This window comes from Euprymna scolopes, chromosome 37, assembly GCF_053919585.1.
Source record: "Euprymna scolopes isolate OS-2025 chromosome 37, ASM5391958v1, whole genome shotgun sequence".
Lineage (NCBI taxonomy): Eukaryota > Metazoa > Mollusca > Cephalopoda > Sepiida > Sepiolidae > Euprymna > Euprymna scolopes.
The window spans coordinates 34,547,602-34,568,564 of record NC_136518.1 but is presented as its reverse complement, the minus strand read 5'-3'; the positions used below and the strand labels follow the sequence as shown (position 1 = coordinate 34,568,564).

The 20,963-nt window shown below is 34.2% G+C and overlaps 1 protein-coding gene across 2 annotated transcripts in view; it reads left to right on the top strand.

Moving 5' to 3' along the window:
* The window catches only part of LOC145261130 (cationic amino acid transporter 2-like), a 135,091-nt gene that overhangs the window by 80,505 nt on the left and 33,623 nt on the right, over positions 1 to 20,963 (top strand). For both annotated transcript variants that reach the window (XM_080119394.1, XM_080119395.1), the window contains exons 5-8: positions 5,884 to 6,039; positions 7,348 to 7,487; positions 11,828 to 11,948; positions 14,611 to 14,833. In XM_080119394.1, coding sequence (XP_079975520.1) covers positions 5,884 to 6,039; positions 7,348 to 7,487; positions 11,828 to 11,948; positions 14,611 to 14,833 — 640 coding nt within the window. The remainder of the gene's footprint in view (positions 1 to 5,883; positions 6,040 to 7,347; positions 7,488 to 11,827; positions 11,949 to 14,610; positions 14,834 to 20,963) is intronic.

Below are 20,963 nucleotides of genomic sequence, written 5' to 3'. Positions count from 1 at the left end.
GGCAAGTGGCTTACATGAGGAATACGTCACTCACCTCCGCCTACTGTTCTAACGGTTTCAGCAACACCAGGTGAGGATTAACCCTGGTAAATGCGTTTTCGATGCTTCGTCACTAGTTTTCTTGGGCCACATTATCAGCCCAGACGGTATATCTCTGTTACCGGAAAAGATGAAGGCTTTGCAAGACCTTCAACCACCCACTTCACTTCGCCAACTAAGGCACTTCCTCGGTCTGTTGAACTACTACAGACGCTTTATCCCACACTGTGCAGATCTTCTAGCTCATCTTTCCGACCTATTACGTAACAGGAAGAAGAAAAATGAGCAGATCTCACTTAAAAGCTTTCAATGAAGTGAAAACAAAACTAGCGACAACATCTCTACTTGCACATCCTGTACCCGATGCCCAGTTTTCACTGGTCGTTGACGCATCAGGCAAAGCCGTAGGTGCAGTGTTGCAACAGCAGCATTAACAACAGTTACAACCTCTCACATACTTTTCACGACAACTGAAACCGGCAGAACAACGTTACAGCACGTTTGGCCGTGAACTGCTGGCAATGTACCTCGCAGTGAAACACTTCCAACATTCACTCGGGGGTCGTCAATTTGCGATCTACACTGATCACCGTCCGCTTACATACGCACTTCGTTCTAAGCTGGACAAATATTCTCCCCACGAAACACGCCACTTGGTTTTTGTTCTGCAATTTACCAGCGATATCCGACATATCTCAGGTGAGCAGAACACAGCGGCAGACGCCTTGTCTTGCCTTCCCATTAATTCTCTATTCTCACCATCGGATATCGATTTACAGCAGATGGCCTTAGACCAGCCTAGTCTGGACACGTTGGATCCATCGTCACCTGAATTTGCGACTTATAAATTTGCATACCTGACCGTACCTACCTCGGACACGCAGATCATCTGTGACACCTCAACGGATTCACCTCGATCATTTGTTCCAAAGACTCATGTTTTTGACACTTTACACAACCTGGCACACCCCAGATGCAAAGCCACAGTGAAGCTAATTACAGTTAGATATTTCTGGCCAAATATGAGGCGTGATATCACTACCTGGACACGTTCCTGTGTTATTTGCCAAAAGTCAAAGGTACACGAGCATATCCATGCACCCCTTGGAACATTCAGCACCCCAGATGCTCGGTTTAGCCATGTTCACATAGACTTGGTTGGATCATTGCCGGTCAGTCAGGGATTTACTTATCTCCTGACCTGCATAGACCGTTTCACACGGTGGTCTGAAGCTATTCCCCTAAAGGACATTTCGGCTGAATCTGTAGTGCGAGCCCTTATATCAGGCTGGATATCGCGTTACAGAGTTCCCACCACCATCCTCACTGATCGTGGTGTACAATTCGAATCCCACCTAATCCGGGAACTGTCCAAGATCCTAGGGATCACATGCATTCGGACAACGAGCTATCACCCAGCTTCTAACGGGATTATAGAACGATTCCATCACCAATTGAAAGCAGCATTACGTGCCTACTCTGACCAACAGCGATGGAGCGAGTACTTACCAGTCGTCCTTCTTGGCTGTTGTGCCACAATCAAAGAGGACTTGGGATATTCTGCAGCCGAACTAGTCTATAGAGCACCTCTATCGTTGCCAGGTCAGATGCTGACCCCGATAGAGGATACAACAACTGACTCAGCTCTGTATGTCAACAGACTACGAGCCTATCTCAGTAAGCTACCACCGATGCACCCTAGGGAACAGGCTATAAAATCTTTGGTTCCGAAGGACATATCAACATGGACTCACGTGTTCCTTAGAAAGGACACAGTAAAAGCTCCCCTAACTCCACCCTACACTGGCCCTTATCGCATGCTTTCACGCACTGATAAAACTTTTATCCTTGACATTAGTGGTAAAAAAGAGACAGTTTCCATAGATAGGGTAAAAAGAGCCTTTCTGGACACATTAATACATGAGCCACACATTCATCCAACATACACACAGCATCATCATACACCTGAGGTAAATGTTCCACGTGAGAACAGTTATGTGACCACTACACGTAGTGGCCGATGGGTATATTGGCCAAAGAAACTATGTAAAACTGTATATTTCTGTTAAAAAAGAAACTTTTCTTTCTCTCCTTTCTACAAAAAAGAACGTTTTATTAAAAAAACAAAAAAACAAAAAAACGCACATATTCCCCAACTTTTTACAGAAAACTAAGAACATTTATTTTTTTCGTAAAAACAAAAAAAATAACTTAAATAAATTGACATTTTTATTTAATATATATACATATTTTTTTTTTGCTATTTGTTCTGCTAACTTTTTTTCTGTCGGCTTTCAGCCTAAGCAGGGGGTTATGTAGCAGACACAAACAGAACTCTTTTCTTGTGCATCAGTACCTCCCCTGACTGTGCGATATGGCACATACTGAATAATCAGAGGCATAGCACAGGAACCTTCCTTACCCCCTAAGGAACTCTAACTGCTTCCGTTCCGGACGAGAAAAACTCCTCCTTTTTCCAGCCAGACGCCAAAGAGAGTGGACCTGTTTCCTCACTCTCCCTTTCTGCCAACACCGGTATCGGCGATTCCCACTTGGGAATAACTACCGGGCAAAGGCAGACAAGTTTTATCCGAGTTATATCTTTTGGACATCTTACCCTGACTCGCTTCAATAAGCCTTTTCCTTGTTAAGTTTTACGAAGTTGTTTGTTCATTTATTCAGTAGCTTGTGTCGAATTATTTATTTTATTAAGGAGTGCCCGAAAAGCACTAACTCAACTCCCTAAAAATTTCTTTCTCACACAACTTAATTTCCTCCCTGCACAAACAAATGAATTCCACAAACAAAAGCCATATTTTTCAAACACAAAATTTATTCACAAGTAAAAGCAATGAAAGTTCTTTGGCTCTGGTATAGTCCTTTTGCAAAACGGTGGCCCGATTTTCCCCCATACGCATGGAGCCTTTAGCTCGAATTCTTATTGTTGGAATGCTAGTTCGTTGTTCCTTTGTAAGGATCCATGAATGTTCCATGGTAAACTCGGTGGGAATGATGGCGCCTATAATCAGGCATATGTGAGCCCCTTGGGACTCAAGATGAAATAAGATAAGATCCAATATTTGGTAAATAAACAGTTTTTGAATGTCATCCTCAATTAGGATAAATACAGCAATATAAGTTGTCTCTGCTTGTAGAGATGTGGCCTTCGTTCACCAACTGTTTGGTGTCAATAAAGGATCATCTTGGCTCCCTCAAGAGAGAGGGCCGCTGAGTTGAGTCTATCACGAGACCGAGTTTCTGTTAGGCTGAAAAATAATAGCATGATACAAAAAGCGCGCCAAGTCAAATCCCCACATTCAAATTTAAACCAAGCACAGACCGGCTACTAGAACTGTGTGGCCGGCCTAAAGAAGAAAGATGGCGGTTGTATATGGAATTTCTCACAGGGCTTCTCGCAGGTTCTCAAATTTGTTGCTGTGAGAGGGAAATGCGAATGGTATCTGCAAGGGAATTCAGTGACGGTTTTAAATGGCGGTGTCCCCATCAACTTTTCAATAAATATTTTTACAATTATATTTCGATTCCCAGTAAAAAAAAAAAAAAAACAACAACCCACTTCTCCGTTAAAAAAAGAAAAAAAAAACAATCATTTAAATTAATTTGTTGTTAGCCCTTCAAACTTGCTTTAATTCAATAACATGTTTAAAATTATTTATTTGTTTGAAAAAAAAAAAAAAAAAAAAAAACATTTTATAAAAATCCAATGTTGCTTTCATTACAAAATTGTTTTGTTAAAAATTATATTTTCTTACGCAAACTTTTCAATAAATGTTTTTACAATTATATTTTGATAAATTTGTATACAGTAAATGCTTTGGTTTTCATTTCCCGTTTTCATTAATTAAATCGAAACATTTCCAATTAAACAATTATAGATATATGTTCTCTTTCACTTTCTTTATTTACTTTTTGTCATAGTTCTTTCCGGAAGTTTAATTTTTTTGTTATTTATTTCATGCTTCGGCCATAGTTTAAAATAATGGCGTCTCCCTTGCATTTGGACAGCAGGTGCGTGAAATAAAATGGCGTCTCCAATTTCGGCGATAAAGTGTAGAAGATGTTGGCTAAAAATTTGTGCTAACCAGAGAAAAAATGGATTTGTATATTACAAATTTGAAATTATACTAGCAAAAAAAATGTGACTTGTTAGGTCACTCCACTCAGTCACTCCACTCACTGAGCTCGGTTTTGTAAGGCTGCAGCAAGTGGAATTAAATCTCGTTGCCCCAAACAAAATAATTAAAAAAAAAAAAAAAAAAAGAAGAAAACAAAATGACACCTCCTTCTGATGTAAAATGCATCGCATTTATTTTTAACAAAAAACAACAAGGTGAATAAACAAAGGTCCGATCGGTGGAAGTCATTTCGAAGTCATTATGATTAGAATGTTAGATAAACGCCCTTCGTGGAATCAAGGAGTTTAGAAGGTTAAAGTCCTGTGTGAAAATTAGGAGATTATTTTAAAGTTTGTGTTTTATCTGGCGAAGTTCGCCTTACTTAAAAAGTCTCATGAGGAAAGTAATTCGGGAGGAAAGTAAGTCGTTGTTATTAATTAGAAAACGTGCGGAATGGATGCGTGTGTGCATAACTGATTTTTGAGTGTCCGCGTGGCGTGTGTAATCATGGTGTTGATGGCTTTGGTAGCGACGATGTTATGAAGACGAGAGGCATGTTCTCGTGTGTTGTCGAAGCGAGAAGGAAGGAAAAAGACTGAAGTGACTTAATGAACGAAATGAACTGAATTAATTCTAGAAGACTGTTTGATACGTTTTTATACATTTTGGGCCGGCTCCAAAACAAGATTGCCACTGCTGATATTTTGGTTTTTGGAAAAGTGTTAAAAAGACAATCTTCTGAATTTTCTTATTGGTCGCTTGTGTCACGTGAGACTGTCGCCAACTACGTCCGCCAGAAATATGTTCATTTTACTTTTGTTGTTGTGAGAAAAGTGTATGGGCGCATTTGAAATTGTACCGTTGCTGGAAGAACTTATTTTTGTGCAAAATACACAGAAAATTGGAATCAATAAAGGTTCGTTTATTCGCGCGCACGCGTGTGTGTGTGTGTGTGACTGTACAAATACTCCCCCAGATTGAAAAAAAGATATAAAACTGCTTTTCTTTATTTTTTCAATATGTAACGTATTTCTTAAAACGTTTCGGCTAGTGTACTTTCCTGCCGGTTTTCGTTTTTGTTGTTTCAATTGTTGGAATTGCTGTTGCATGATTCTGTATATAGTTCATTCCGAAATCTGTTCCATTTTCAATTTTTTTTTTTCGTATCTACTATCTATTAAACAATAACGTTTCTATATACAACCAAGAGAAAGAGACAATTTCTTACTCTATATAAGAATTGAATAAAAACTCTTTTTATACGTTTCTTGTTAAGTAAAAAAAAAAAAAAACTGGAGAGAAAAAATACTCACTTTCTGTAAGTAATGCTAAGTTCTTCTAACGTTCTTTATATTTTTCAACTTGCAAGGTCATATTGATTAGTTTGTCGTTAGACTTTTTTTCCTAAGCTTATGTTGTCAATTATATGATCCTGCGAAACGGATACATAATTGCTGTCTGGAATGAGTGTCGTAGTCAAAGCACGAGGCTTGTATGCCTTTCCACATCTCTACCATGTGGCTTCACCAGTCGGTATTATGGCTTAACCAGCCTATCACAATCTTGTAAGAAGGAAAGACCCGGATGTACTCATTCATTACATCAATATTTTTTTTTAATTATAAAAGTATTTAAAAAATATTTGTTTTATAGTCAACTAAACAATTATTCCTCACACTTGTCATTTATCCCTGAATATCCTCAACAGGTACAGCAAGCGTTGCCCGTGCATGGTCAGCCAATTTTGATTCGCTGGTTGGTTTTAAGATCAGTCACGCTTTGAATTCAACTCTTCATATGAATGTCTCCAACTTGGCCGAATTTCCGGATTTTTTTGCATTGGGGCTTACACTACTCCTGACAGGTAAAAAATATATAAATAAAAGATTATTAAAAAAAAAAAAAATGGCTACCTTTAATTTGTCAACTGTCTCTACCGAATTTTTTTAATTGATATTTAAAATTTTTAATCTGTGTGCTAGAAATCCTGCAATAATTATGCTTATGCTAAAAAATGTTCTTGAGATAATATCATGTTCCTAGTTAAAAACGTTGACAAATAAATAAACAACCTATTGTATAGTGAATTAAATAATTTACTTTTCCCAAAGATAAAACATTAATTTCTAACAAATATGGATTCAATAATTAAAAACTGATTTTAAAATAACATTCATAGCTAATAATGGCGTTTTTCTCTTTACATATTAAAAACAGCAACAACTCGACCAAAACATGTAAAACATGGAAGAAATGAAACGTGAAATGTAAAGTGTTTTTAATGAAAACCACTGGCATCCTACCTTCCTTAAGGCACTAAACATTTCTCATTCAGTAAACATGGATTATGATTTATCTAAGGTGCACTGAAAATTTATGTGCGCTTAAACTTTTGTTAGTTTTAACTAAACAAAAAATATATGAATAAACACAATTGCCCAATTACGTTTACACATTTATTATACACTGACAAACATTTAAACAACAATAAAACACAATACAATAGCGACAGTTCGATAAGACTCACCGACTGGTGGAAAAAGTTCTCGTGGTGAACGAAGGTTCTCCTCTTCTTGAGAGGGAAAAGGCAACACGTCTGCTCGTGACCAAAGGGAAAAACCAACCAGCCTTAGAGCAGGGGCAAATTACTCCTCCCCGGTGTCCTCTGATTTTTAGTCCCCTACACTTTTTATATGCATATATATATATATATATATATATATATATATATATATATATATATATATATATATATAAACCTGTTTTTAAATACATCTTATGATATAAAATCTCTCTCCCTCATTCTTAGTTCAAATTATGCACACACACACACACACACACACACACACACACACACACACACACACACACACACACACACACACACACACACACGCTACATGTTATCAAACTAAAAAGCTGTATGTGATAAACCACTGTCCAGATGATCTGCTGAGTTCAAACAGGTCGTCCTCATAATACACCACTACTAACGTAAAAAAAAAATCAATGTTAACGTAGGAACAATGTCATTAACAAAGCTATTATTGCATACATCAATCTTTTTTTCTTTTTTAAATATTCAAAATTAAATATTAAGATGTTTAAAAGTGTACATTTTGAATATTTTTTTTATTTTATCTTTTCCAAATCGAATTTTTTTTTCTTACAGTTCTTTTAATTCTCGGAGTGAAGCAGTCGGCAACTTTTAACAGCATTTTTACAGTTATCAATCTTCTTGTTCTTCTGTATTTTATGATTTGTGGATTTTTTAAGTGTGACCCGAAAAATTGGAACATTCAAAAAGATGATGTAAGTTGATTTTTGTTTGCATTTTTCTATTGAAAACTGAAAGGATAATTATGGCAGCAAGAGACACCGAAAAAAAACAAACAAAAAAAAAAAAAACAGAAAACAGAGAGACAAAACGAGAAAAGAGAAATGGGAAGAGAAACAACTTCACGGAAGATTCATAAGAATGACAAAAGATGAGAATAACGAAAACACCTGGACATGGATGCGAAAAGGACATATAAACCGAGAAACTGAATCTCTAATAACTGCAGCACAAGATAACTCGATAAGAACCAACCATATCAAAACAAGGATCGATAAAACACAAGAAAACAGCAAATGCAGACTATGTGGACAGAGAGACGAAACGATAAACCATATAGTAAGTGAATGCAGCAAACTGGCCCAAAAGGAATACAAAAACAGGCATGACCAAGTGGGGAGGGCGGTGCACTAGGAATTATGCAAACGACTGCATTTTGAGCGTATAGACAGATGGTACAAGCATAAACCTGCAACAGCACTCGAAAACGAGAACCACAAAATCCTATGGGACATGGACATACAGACGGACAAACCCATCCAAGCAAGAAGACCAGATGTCGTAATAATTAACAAGAAAGAAAAATCCTGTCAAATCGTAGACTTTGCTGTCTCAGCTGACCATAGGGTGAGTATGAAAGAAAAGGAGAAACAAAGCAAATACACAGAGCTAGCCAGAGAGTTAAAAGGGATTTGGATGATGAAGAAAATCAAAATAGTACCGATAATAGTAGGAGCACCGAAAAACTTTGAAAAAAGAATGGCAGAAATTTGAATCAGAGGAATAACTGCAAAAATACAACACCTAACGATAAAGAAAACAGCTGAAATATAAAGGAAAACCATAGAATGTGGGGAATAACACAAGCGTTACAGGGAATGAAGAAAGCCGAAGCTGCATATCAACAAGTTCTACACCACCATCATGCATCCCCCCATTGTCTCATCACCGCCCCCCTTCCAATAGAAAAGTGATACCAAAGAGCCGAGAAGGGTCAAGGAGGATGGAAAGACCTCCGCTGGACAAGCGCGAAGAGAACTGGGATCGTGGGGAGGCTTAATGCCACTCAAATTCCAGTATAAACCAATGACCACTACCAGCGAGAAATCAATGGTATGAGGCTGTTGCGATGATGCAGATTTATTTGCAAATGCTATTGAAGGAGGTGGAGAGAGCTGGACGTCTGGGGCGATTTATTGTCACTCAGCTTCCAGAGAACACCGATCGTTTGTTGACTTGTGTGAAAGCTCCATGTGAGCCAATAATAATAATAATAATAATAATAATAATAATAATAATAATAACCACCACAAAGTTATGTTATCACATGCTGTGATAAAGGGAGATAATAAATTAGAAGTAACTATTCATTCATTATGTTTTAAATCATAATTTTAAAATTTTCATTTTAATGCTTTTCATTTTAAAATTTTCATTTTAATGCTTCTCATTTTAAAATTTTCATTTTAATGCTTTTCATTTTAAAATTTTCATTTTAATGCTTTTCATTTTAATGCTTTTCATTTTTAAATTTTCATTTTAATGCTTTTCATTTTAATACTTTTCATTTTAATGCTTTTCATTTTAATACTTTTCATTTTAATGCTTTTCATTTTAATATTTTTATTTTAATGCTTTTCATTTTAATACTTTTCATTTTAATGCTTTTCATTTTAATGCGTTATTGAATTTTTGATTTCGATATAAATCATTGCAAAATTTAGGAACTTAGGATTTCTGAAAAAATTATAATAGTGTAGTGGATAATAGGCAAATGACAATTACCCCACAATCCGACAACCATGACGTTGCTTACATGGTAATTAAGAAGGCTAAACTGCTTGCATTGCGATTTGCCTCTAACTCTACTTGAGACATCACAAACCAATCTCCTTCCAATAAAGAAATGCTCCTATTCTCTCAAAATTCTACACTAAATGCGTTGTCAAATCGTGTTTCTCTGATAGCTGAAAATTCGTGGTAACAGTATTCAAGAACTCTAGTGGAAGAATTAACCCACACACTTATTGCACTTATTATTAGTCTTCTCCCTCTCATTGCTAAAATATATTTCAACATTTAATGCTACTAAGACAAAGCTCCTTTCCTTCAACAATTGCAAGGAACGTTTCCAGGCATCAATTGCCATTGATAATAACAATCTAGTTGAGAGTTAATCGTTCAAACTTCCCATCCTAACATTCACAAGTAACATGAATTGGAAAAAATACATAGTAGACATTGCCAAGGCTGCTGCAAAGAAGGTGAGCTCTCTCTACCACACTAGAAAAATAATCACACTTGATAGTATACTATATGCCTACAAAGCCACCATCCGTTTCCCGTTATCCAAAAAAGAATCACCAATTAGGTCCCACACTGTCAAACAAGCTCCAACCCCTGTCTCATCATCGAAATGTTGTATCCCTGTGCTTGTTTTACAAGTATTTTAATGGAATGTCATCTGACGAACTTGTGTTACCATTGATGCAACCTCAACATAAATAACCCAAGAAGAAGCAAAATCCTTCACTACAACAAAAATCTCACCATTCTTCAACCCAATTCTTAGAGTATCCTTGCAGACATGATCCTTAATTCACAGTAGCCTTAGAGTGAGTGAAAAAAAATTGAATGCTTGATTTCTAGAAAAATATGGTTGCAAATTATTTCAAAAATAATACTCCATATCAATGACATGTATGAGAACTTTTTCAGGGCAGGTGCTTAAGTGAAAAAAAAAACCACCATCTTGGTGGGGCACAGGTCTATAATACATCCCTCTGAAAAGGGCACTTTTAAAACAGGAGTAAAAGGGGCAGGTGCTTGGGCACTCCTAACACCCCTCCTCTGCATGCCCCTGCTCTATATATGTATGAATATGTATAGATATATGTAATATATGAATATGTCTAGATATATGTAATATATGAATATGTATAGATATATGTCTAGATATATGTAATATATCTATACAAACATATATATATATATATATATGTATATATATATATATGTATATATATATATATGCGATTATATCGATTGTATATACATATATATATATATATATATATATATATATATATATATATATATATATGAACAAATGATTAATAAAACATGTTAAAAGACATCTTGAAAAAGTGTTAAAAACATATTTAATTTTAAAAAAGGAAACACAAGATAAGTGGATAGTCCTTAATCCGTGGAGTTTCGAAGAAATACTCTCCTTCTCATCAGAGGGCAGGAATTAGCAAAATGCAGGATCGGATTTTGCATATAAAAGTATTTAATGAAACTACAAGTAAGTCACAGATCTTACTTGGTTAAAAAAAAGGGTGAGGTAAGATGTTTTTTAACATGTTTCATTAATCATTTGTTCATATTATAAGCTCTATTTCCTTTTTGGTTTTATTGAGCTTTTACATCTGGCTGAGTTTATTTTACTTGTAAATATTAACTCTTTAATATTTATAATATATTTTAAGTTTACCATTTTGATTACCTTGGTAAACTTATTGTAATTTTTATTTTTATTATATATATATATATATATATATATATATATATATATATATATATATATATATATATATATATATATATATATATATATATATATATATATATATATATATATATATATATTTATGTCTCGGCAGTAGAGTGAAAAGCATATCTTATTTTTCTTTTATTAATATTATTGGAATTTTTTCCTTTTTTCCTTGTACACATTTTTGTGAATTATTCCATTGATTTCTGCCTTTGGATTATTATGGATCATCTTCTTCCAATTACGGGATTTCCTTGGATTTTACTTGTGCAAATGGAAATTCAATTAACTTTCTTGAAGTTATATATTTGGATTTTACCGTCACTGGATTATTTATCTTCCACCAGACTATCCATTCATGTGTAATCACCTTTTTCTTCACCATATTCCCTCTGCTTCACTTTTTTTGTTATCAAGTAAGATCTTTGACTTATTTGTTGTTTCATCAAATACTTTTGCATGCAAGATCCGATCTCGCATTTTGCTAATTCCTACCCTCTGATGAGAAGGAAAGTATTTCTTCGAAACTCCGCGGATTAAGGACTATCCACTTACCTAGTGTTTCCTTTTCAGATTAAATGTGTTTTTAACTCATTTCAAAGTGTTTTTTAACATGTTTTATTAAACATTTATTGCTCGTATATATATATATATATATATATATATATATATATATATATTACTTTTAAAAAATCTTTATAATTGTTCACATAAAATGTTTTTTTTCTACACTTATTTATTTTTATTTGATAATCAAAGATTCCAGGGGATGCCAAAGGAGGGGATGGTGGTTTCATGCCTTTTGGACTTTCTGGTGTGCTTTCTGCTGCTGCCACCTGTTTTTATGGTTTCATAGGATTTGATTGCATTGCAACAACAGGTTGGTTCCATTTTGGTTTCTTAAATTGGATCAATGGATGCTATAGTAGGTTATGAAATATCTGATACTAAATTCAAATTCTTTTGGATAAGTAACTCTAGTAATTCATTTATCTCTATTAGTTTATTTTTCAAACTATTTGTAGAACGATGTATTAATTTAGATAAAGCAAAATATGTGAATAAATATGTGACAAGTGATTCGTTGGCAGCAATTTGTAATTTGGCAACCATTTGTAATTTGGCAGCCATTTGTAACAAATGTAGTGATATGATTGGATAAAAATCTAATTTCTCACTTGTTTTACTTTATTTTTTGACAAGAAACCCCAAGGATCCAACATTGCTATAGCTGCACACTTGTGGACTTAATGAAACGCACACATGCCTATATAGATACATAGGCACACGGTCTGACTTGAACACGTTTATATGTACAATACACATTCTTATGTGTGAATTTCTTTCCTTTCCTTACAACCAGGACATTCAAACTTTTTCATTATATAAACGTTTCTTTCTTCCCTACTTATGGGACCCTTACTCAACACCATGTGGACTCTAATTTTTTGTCTTCTTCTATACTTATGAACTTACTCAAGTACTACACCCATCTGTTTCAATCCCTTTTATTTTATTTATTTATCAATAAAGTTGTTTTAAATGTTAGAATGAAACTTTCTCTTCCTATTTTGCAAAGTTTCTTCTTGTATCAATTAAACATGTTTTTCGCATGCACGCATTCCTTGATAGTGCGTGTCTTTGAACAGTAGTGCCATTCTCTGTATTCGCTGTCTGTGACAAGGTTGATTAAGTTGTAATCGTCTTTCTCTGGGCTGTCTTTCTGTTCCAATAAGGGAAATACAGGACTTTCAAATCCAGTGGTTCTCTAGAGATGAGACGCAGGTACACAGCAGGTGCCGGAGTGAACAGGATTCTGATCTATATGTACATATTTGCACTGTTTAGCATGATGGGATCTACAGGGGGCGTTCCAAAAGTACAAAAGTAATGCCTCCTATTTTTTATTCTGTTTGAATGGATCAGAATGGATTGTAAATTGCATTGTTATGATAATTAAACTTATGCATTCATGACCTGAAAGTTTCATCTCTGTGATGTGGGTATCGACAGGTACTCAAAGTACCTGATCAATGATGAAATGCCAAAGCAGCAACAGATAAAACGGAATATTATAGCTCGTTTTTTGGTCGTTCAGACGAAATCATAATGAACAATAGTCTACAGTACTCTGAACAGGCTTTTCAAAGCTTCAGCAATTCCTGAGGCATCAGACACGTCACAAGCACACTTCACTACACTAGAAGCAATGGCTTTATAAAGAGACATGTGCGCAATTAAAGCGACAAAAAAGAGGCCTGACACCCAATTAGTTGTGCTACAAATTAGGGCAACACCAATAGACAGCAAACTACCATCACCAGTTGAAATAATTTTTGGAAGACCTAAACCAACCACCTTATCGAATCGATCAAAACCAGGAAAAATAGAAGATGGTGAATAATTTCATGAGAGACCAGCAAGCATAAAAACCCACCATAAAGATTATAAAGATTATAAAGATTATAGCGAAACCAGAAAATTAACACCATTATTCTCTCCTAAATAAAGTTGTTATGCTCGATATATTTTCAGCTCTTTATTATTAAACAAATACCAACAACTATCATTTCAGTCTGCAGCTTCCTTCAGAATCTCTGCTTCAGCCATGGCAGCCGTAGTCTCCTTTTCATGAACATGGGAAAATCTCTAAGAAATAAAAGCTGGCTATGAGTATGTATGAGTACTATGTAAGTTCAACAAAATATGGCACCCTGGAACCATCGTCAAGAATGACAAAGGACCAAGAAGCTATGAAGTAGAGTCGCCTAACGGAACTAGACTCCATCTCAATCGCATCTATTTGTGTGCAATACCAATTCCGGTGACAAAGCAGGTTCACTTTAATATAAGACCAAAGGAGGTTGATATTAGAGTCACAAAACCCAACATCACCAGAACTACACTAGACAAAAACAAATATGGCCAACTTCAAACTAAATCAGACAGAACTATAGAACACCGTTGTGATACAAAGATTGATCTTATTCCATAGATCCTAACACCATCACATGTTAGAAATAAAAGACAAAGCAGAAAATAAATATTCACATACGATTAAACAAGGAGTATGTTATAGTACCACAGATACTATTTGCCTTGGATTGCGTGGGACTGGATGTAACCCTTACTGGCCTTGTGTGCTCTCCTAAATAAAGTTATCATGCTCGTTATATTGTTTGGCTCTGATTTATTAACCAAATAGTTACAAGTATCATTTCAGTTTGCAGCTTCCTTCAGAACCTTTGCTTCAGCCTTGGCAGTGGCAGTTTCCTTTCATGAAAATGGGAAAATCTCTAAGAAATAAAGGGTGCATTATTTCTGTCTTTTTTTATAAAAAACAATAGATTTTCTTCATTAAACAAATCGAATAACAATTCTAAAACAATTTTACATTTGGTAAGTTTTACTTTGCTTTTTTTTCAGGTGAAGAAGCCCAAAAACCATGGATATTTAAACTGAATGAAATGATGATAAACTCTTCTTTTTTTTATTTTAATTATATTTTTTATTTATCTATTTATTTATTTATTTATTTTCAGGTGAAGAAGCCAAAAACCCAGAAAAGTCGATCCCCATCAGTATTATCGTCTCTCTACTCATCGTGTTTATCTTCTACTTTGGAGTCTCTGCGGTCCTTACAATGATGGCCCCTTATTACACCCTTGATTCTGGTGCCCCATTGCCAAAAGTGTTTGCACTGGCTGGATGGCCTTTTGCCAAATATGTAATTGCTGTTGGTGCAGTCTGTGCCCTCACTGCCAGGTATAAACTTCTTTCCCTTTTTTTTTTATAACTTTTAATCATATATATATGTATGTATATTTTGTTCAAGGTTAAAATATGCAAAAGTAAAAACTATTTAATTTCAACAAGTTTTTTTTTTTTTTACATAGGCATCAAGAGGCCACTCGAGGATAAGAGTTAAAGAGTGTACAGTAGAAATTGGACAATATAGTAATCGTTAGTAATGGAAATTCGGTAAATTTGTTAACAAGTGGGACGGCTCATCAAGAACTTGTTTACGTTAGACTTGAAGACAACCATATTGTAGTCAGCTGGAAAGCAGGAAAACGGAAGACAATTCCACAGGCGAGCAGTTCTAAGAAAGAGCTTTGTTCATGGAATCTACGTTTAGGTTTAGGCACAGATAACGAGTGGGGGAATTATTGATAGTGTTTTCACGTAGACGAGTGTTTCTTGTGAAAGTTTGGCGAGGGGGGACCATAGATTGAAGCTCAGTTGAACACCTTCCATGAAAATAACGATAAAGCAGGGACAAACTCGCAACATCTCTACTGTGAAATAGAGGTTGCAGGGAAGAGAAAAGACTACGAAGTCTATTTTGAACTTTATCAAGGCAGAACAAGTCCTTTCTAGCAGCTGAACGTATCTGGCTCTTATATAGATAGAGAATTGCATGGATAGATATATAAATCAAGGCTGACTATGAGTACGTATGAGTACTATGTAAGTTTAACAAAATATGGCACCCTGGAAACATCATCAAGAATGACAAAGGACCTAGAAGCTATAAAGTAGAGTTGTCTAATAGAAATAATAAACTACTACTGGATCGATAGAAGGATCCTACCATTTTCCCAGCAGCCTTGGCAACAGATTTGATGTACCTGTTCTATTTAAGATCAGGAGTAAAGGTCAAGCCCAGAAGCTTGTCAAAACTTGAGGCCTCCTCAAGACGAGAGTCATTCATTTCAACTGATTCCAGATGGGGATCAGAACGTTGATGATGTAAGTGAGAAGTTTGGTTTTAGATGCATTAAAAGTAACCAGCCATTCCTTTCCCCATTGTACCACATGCTCAAGATCAAAGGAGAGAGAATCGGAGAGAACTTGGTCGTTTACTGACTTAGATGTGCTACCATAGATGGTTGTGTCATCAGCATAAATGTCTACAAATGATGTAAGGATGTGATTTGGAAGATCATTAATCTAGATCAGAAAAAGAGTTGGGCCCAGAATGGACCCCTGAGGGACTCCAGCATTAATACTGATTTTTGCCCATCAACTACTACTCTTATGAATCTGTCAGAAAGAAATGATTTAATAATTGAGAAGACATTTCCAGCTATACTGTAGCTGAAGATCTTGTGAAGTAAACCTTTATGCCATACCCTATTAAAGGCTTTAGATATGTCAAGAGCAATTACCCTAGAAAGGTTGCCTCCATCGAGAGAATCGCTAATCTTATGAGATATAACTGTAAGCACATCTGCTGTAGATCTAGCAGAACGGAAACCATATTGTGTGTCACTAAGAAGGTTATTTTTGTTGAGATGGTTGATTACTTCTGTATTTAACACAGATTCCAGCAACTTACTCATGACGCACAGGAGACTTATTGGCCTGTACTGAGAGGGGGATGAACGATCACCTGAATTCTTAAATACAGGGCATACTGATGAAATTTTCCAGGGTGATGGGAAGCAATTCTCCTTAAGACAACGTTTAAACAGTTTTGTAAGTATGGGTACTAGTTCTGGTTGAAGTTTTTTGAGTATTGGAATTGGAATACCGTCAGGGCCGGTTGCTTTACTGGAATAAAGGTTTTTGATTAGCTTGGCAACATCACTACAGATATATTTCACATAGCATGTTCTCTGATACAGGAGGAACTATTGGGGGTTGGTGGCCTTAGTTGCAAAGGGTAGAATTAGCTGCAAAGTTCTTAGCAAAGAGTTTGGCTTTGTCTGATGCTGACGAGATTACCTCAGGTCCATTGATCATAGTTGGGATAGAACACACGCTTCTATTCAGGATTCTGTTTGCTATTTGCCAAAACTGGTGGGAGCCAAACCGCTGCTCAGCTACTTTAGACTTAACAGACTGAGCATACAACTCTCTTGTGTCCTTTATTACTTTCTTACAATGGTTGCTGACAGTCCTAAAAGCGGCTTTTGTTTCCATACATCTATTACGTTGGAAGCAGTGGAAAAAGTGATTTCTGTGCGCAATGGCAGCAGCACATTCTGGAGAGAACTATGGCTGGCTGTTAGGTTTTTGTTGGAACTTTTTCGAGGGTATGAAACGGTCTATACCTACAATTAACCATTCCGTCAGGTCTGATACTACAGAGGACAGATCATTTTTAAACATGGAACACAGAGGTAGATCCGATATAAATGTACGGAAGCTATCCCAGTCAGCTATAGTGTATCGATATACTGTAAGATGGAGAGGTATGTCTGAGGATTTATTATATTTCATTTTTATCTTAATTGATACAACAGAGTGGTCGGAAGATCCAAGAGGAGACAGAACAGAAACTAAACACGGTTGATAGTACTCAATAAAAAGAGCAAAGTATTATTTTATTCTAAACAAAATTACCTTTGGTCGAAACAATAAATCTACTATTTTAGTCTAAAAAGATTTCATCAGGCGACAAAAACAGCCTCTGGCCTTAGTCGAGGCATGGCCTTTAATCCTAGACTAAGACCAGAGACTGTTTTTCTCGCCTGATGAAGTTTTTTTAGACTGACACAATATCATGTTACTAATTTTCCATAGGACATCAATCAAGGTTCCGACTGCTACATGTTGTGCTTTTGCTGTAGAAATGTTTTTAAAGAATGATGAATCTCTAATAGCAACACAGAAAACGTTTCGATTTCATTACATGTTAGGGTGGAAGAATCGTGTTTCGGATAGTAAAGCAATACTGCTATGGGGTGTACATTTCAGAGCTACAGATTCAGCACATTTGAAAATCACCCGGAAGAAAACTACCGATCTTCCTTTACAGGCCTTTCACACAACAACGTCTCAATTCGTATGGCCGCATCACTCACAGTCAGTTATCAAAAACGCCGCTTCAAAATATGTCCAACATAATTTTGATGGCTCAAATTGATATGTCGCTTAAGACATGGCAGAAATCAGTTGATGTTAACCTGATTAAAATAGCAAAAAGCAAAGTTGAAAGTCTTTTAGAAAACGTCGACATGAGACAAGAATACAATAAAGGAAAACCATCGAATGCAAAAATTATGCACCAAATTATCCACATGAGATATCGGCCATATAGAAACTGCACCAGAAGTAGAACAAAAGATAATACCACATGAAACCAAGAAAATTGAAACTGCAAAATTTTAAGTTAATTACTCTCACCCCCTCCCGAAATAGAATTGTCAGCATCGACTGGCACCCACCAAATAGTTGAAAGGAAGATGAGTGTAAAGAGAACTGGGACCTTGGGGAGGCTTGTTGCCACCCAAATTCCAGTGAGGACCAATGGTCATTGCCAGTAAAAAAATCAATGGCAAGTGGCTGTTACAAATTCATTCGCAAAGTTACCAACAGAGGTGGAGAGTACTGAAAATTTTGGTAGACTTGTCACTCGGATTCCAAGGAACACCACTGGCTGTTGTCAGTGAGCAATCTCTGATGATGACCTGTGTAAGAACTCCTAGTGAGTACAAATAATACGGATAAATCAAAGCATAGTTTAAAGATAGATTTTTGTCCTTTAAAAATCAACTCCAAAACTTAAAATTTGATACTTTTTATTGTTTTTCTTTTTCTTTTTACTTAAACATAATTTAGTTTGAATTTTTTGTGAAAAAAAGCGGCAAAAGCAATCTTGTTTTGTTGCAATCTTGTTTATTCATTTTTTTGCAATCTTGTTTATTCATTTTTTTGCAATCTTGTTCATTCATTTTTTTGCAATCTTGTTCATTCATTTTTTTGCAATCTTGTTTATTCATTTTTTTGCAATCTTGTTCATTCATTTTTTTGCAATCTTGTTCATTCATTTTTTTGCAATCTTGTTTATTCATTTTTTTGCAATCTTGTTTATTCATTTTTTTGCAATCTTGTTTATTCATTTTTTTGCAATCTTGTTCATTCATTTTTTTGCAATCTTGTTCATTCATTTTTTTGCAATCTTGTTTATTCATTTTTTTGCAATCTTGTTTATTCATTTTTTTGCAATCTTGTTTATTCATTTTTTTGCAATCTTGTTCATTCATTTTTTTGCAATCTTGTTTATTCATTTTTTTGCAATCTTGTTTATTCATTTTTTTGCAATCTTGTTCATTCATTTTTTTGCAATCTTGTTCATTCATTTTTTTGCAATCTTGTTTATTCATTTTTTTGCAATCTTGTTTATTCATTTTTTTGCAATCTTGTTTATTCATTTTTTTGCAATCTTGTTCATTCATTTTTTTGCAATCTTGTTTATTCATTTTTTTGCAATCTTGTTTATTCATTTTTTTGCAATCTTGTTTATTCATTTTTTTGCAATCTTGTTTATTCATTTTTTTGCAATCTTGTTTATTCATTTTTTTGCAATCTTGTTTATTCATTTTTTTGCAATCTTGTTCATTCATTTTTTTGCAATCTTGTTTATTCATTTTTTTGCAATCTTGTTTATTCATTTTTTTGCAATCTTGTTCATTCATTTTTTTGCAATCTTGTTTATTCATTTTTTTGCAATCTTGTTCATTCATTTTTTTGCAATCTTGTTTATTCATTTTTTTGCAATCTTGTTTATTCATTTTTTTGCAATCTTGTTTATTCATTTTTTTGCAATCTTGTTTATTCATTTTTTTGCAATCTTGTTTATTCATTTTTTTGCAATCTTGTTTATTCATTTTTTTGCAATCTTGTTTATTCATTTTTTTGCAATCTTGTTTATTCATTTTTTTGCAATCTTGTTTATTCATTTTTTTGCAATCTTGTTTATTCATTTTTTTGCAATCTTGTTTATTCATTTTTTTGCAATCTTGTTTATTCATTTTTTTGCAATCTTGTTTATTCATTTTTTTGCAATCTTGTTTATTCATTGTTTTGCAATCTTGTTCATTCATTTTTTTGCAATCTTGTTTATTCATTTTTTTGCAATCTTGTTTATTCATTTTTTTGCAATCTTGTTTATTCATTTTTTTGCAATCTTGTTCATTCATTTTTTTGCAATCTTGTTTATTCATTTTTTTGCAATCTTGTTTATTCATTTTTTTGCAATCTTGTTTATTCATTTTTTTGCAATCTTGTTTATTCATTTTTTTGCAATCTTGTTTATTCATTTTTTTGCAATCTTGTTTATTCATTTTTTTGCAATCTTGTTCATTCATTTTTTTGCAATCTTGTTTATTCATTTTTTTGCAATCTTGTTTATTCATTTTTTTGCAATCTTGTTTATTCATTTTTTTGCAATCTTGTTTATTCATTTTTTTGCAATCTTGTTTATTCATTTTTTTGCAATCTTGTTTATTCATTTTTTTGCAATCTTGTTCATTCATTTTTTTGCAATCTTTTTTATTCATTTTTTTGCAATCTTGTTCATTCATTTTTTTGCAATCTTGTTTATTCATTTTTTTGCAATCTTGTTTATTCATTTTTTTGCAATCTTGTTTATTCATTTTTTTGCAATCTTGTTTATTCATTTTTTTGCAATCTTGTTTATTCATTTTTTTGCAATCTTGTTTATTCATTTTTTTGCAATCTTGTTTATTCATTTTTTTGCAATCTTGTTTATTCATTTTTTTGCAATCTTGTTTATTCATTTTTTTGCAATCTTGTTTATTCATTTTTTTGCAATCTTGTTCATTCATTTTTTTGCAATCTTGTTTATTCATTTTTTTGCAATCTTGTTTATTCATTTTTTTGCAATCTTGTTTATTCATTTTTTTGCAATCTTGTTTATTCATTTTTTTGCAATCTTGTTTATTCATTTTTTTAGCAATCTTGTTTATTCATTTTTTTGCAATCTTGTTCATTCATTTTTTTGCAATCTTGTTTATTCATTTTTTTGCAATCTTGTTTATTCATTTTTTTGCAATCTTGTTTATTCATTTTTTTGCAATCTTGTTCATTCATTTTTTTGCAATCTTGTTTATTCATTTTTTTGCAATCTTGTTTATTCATTTTT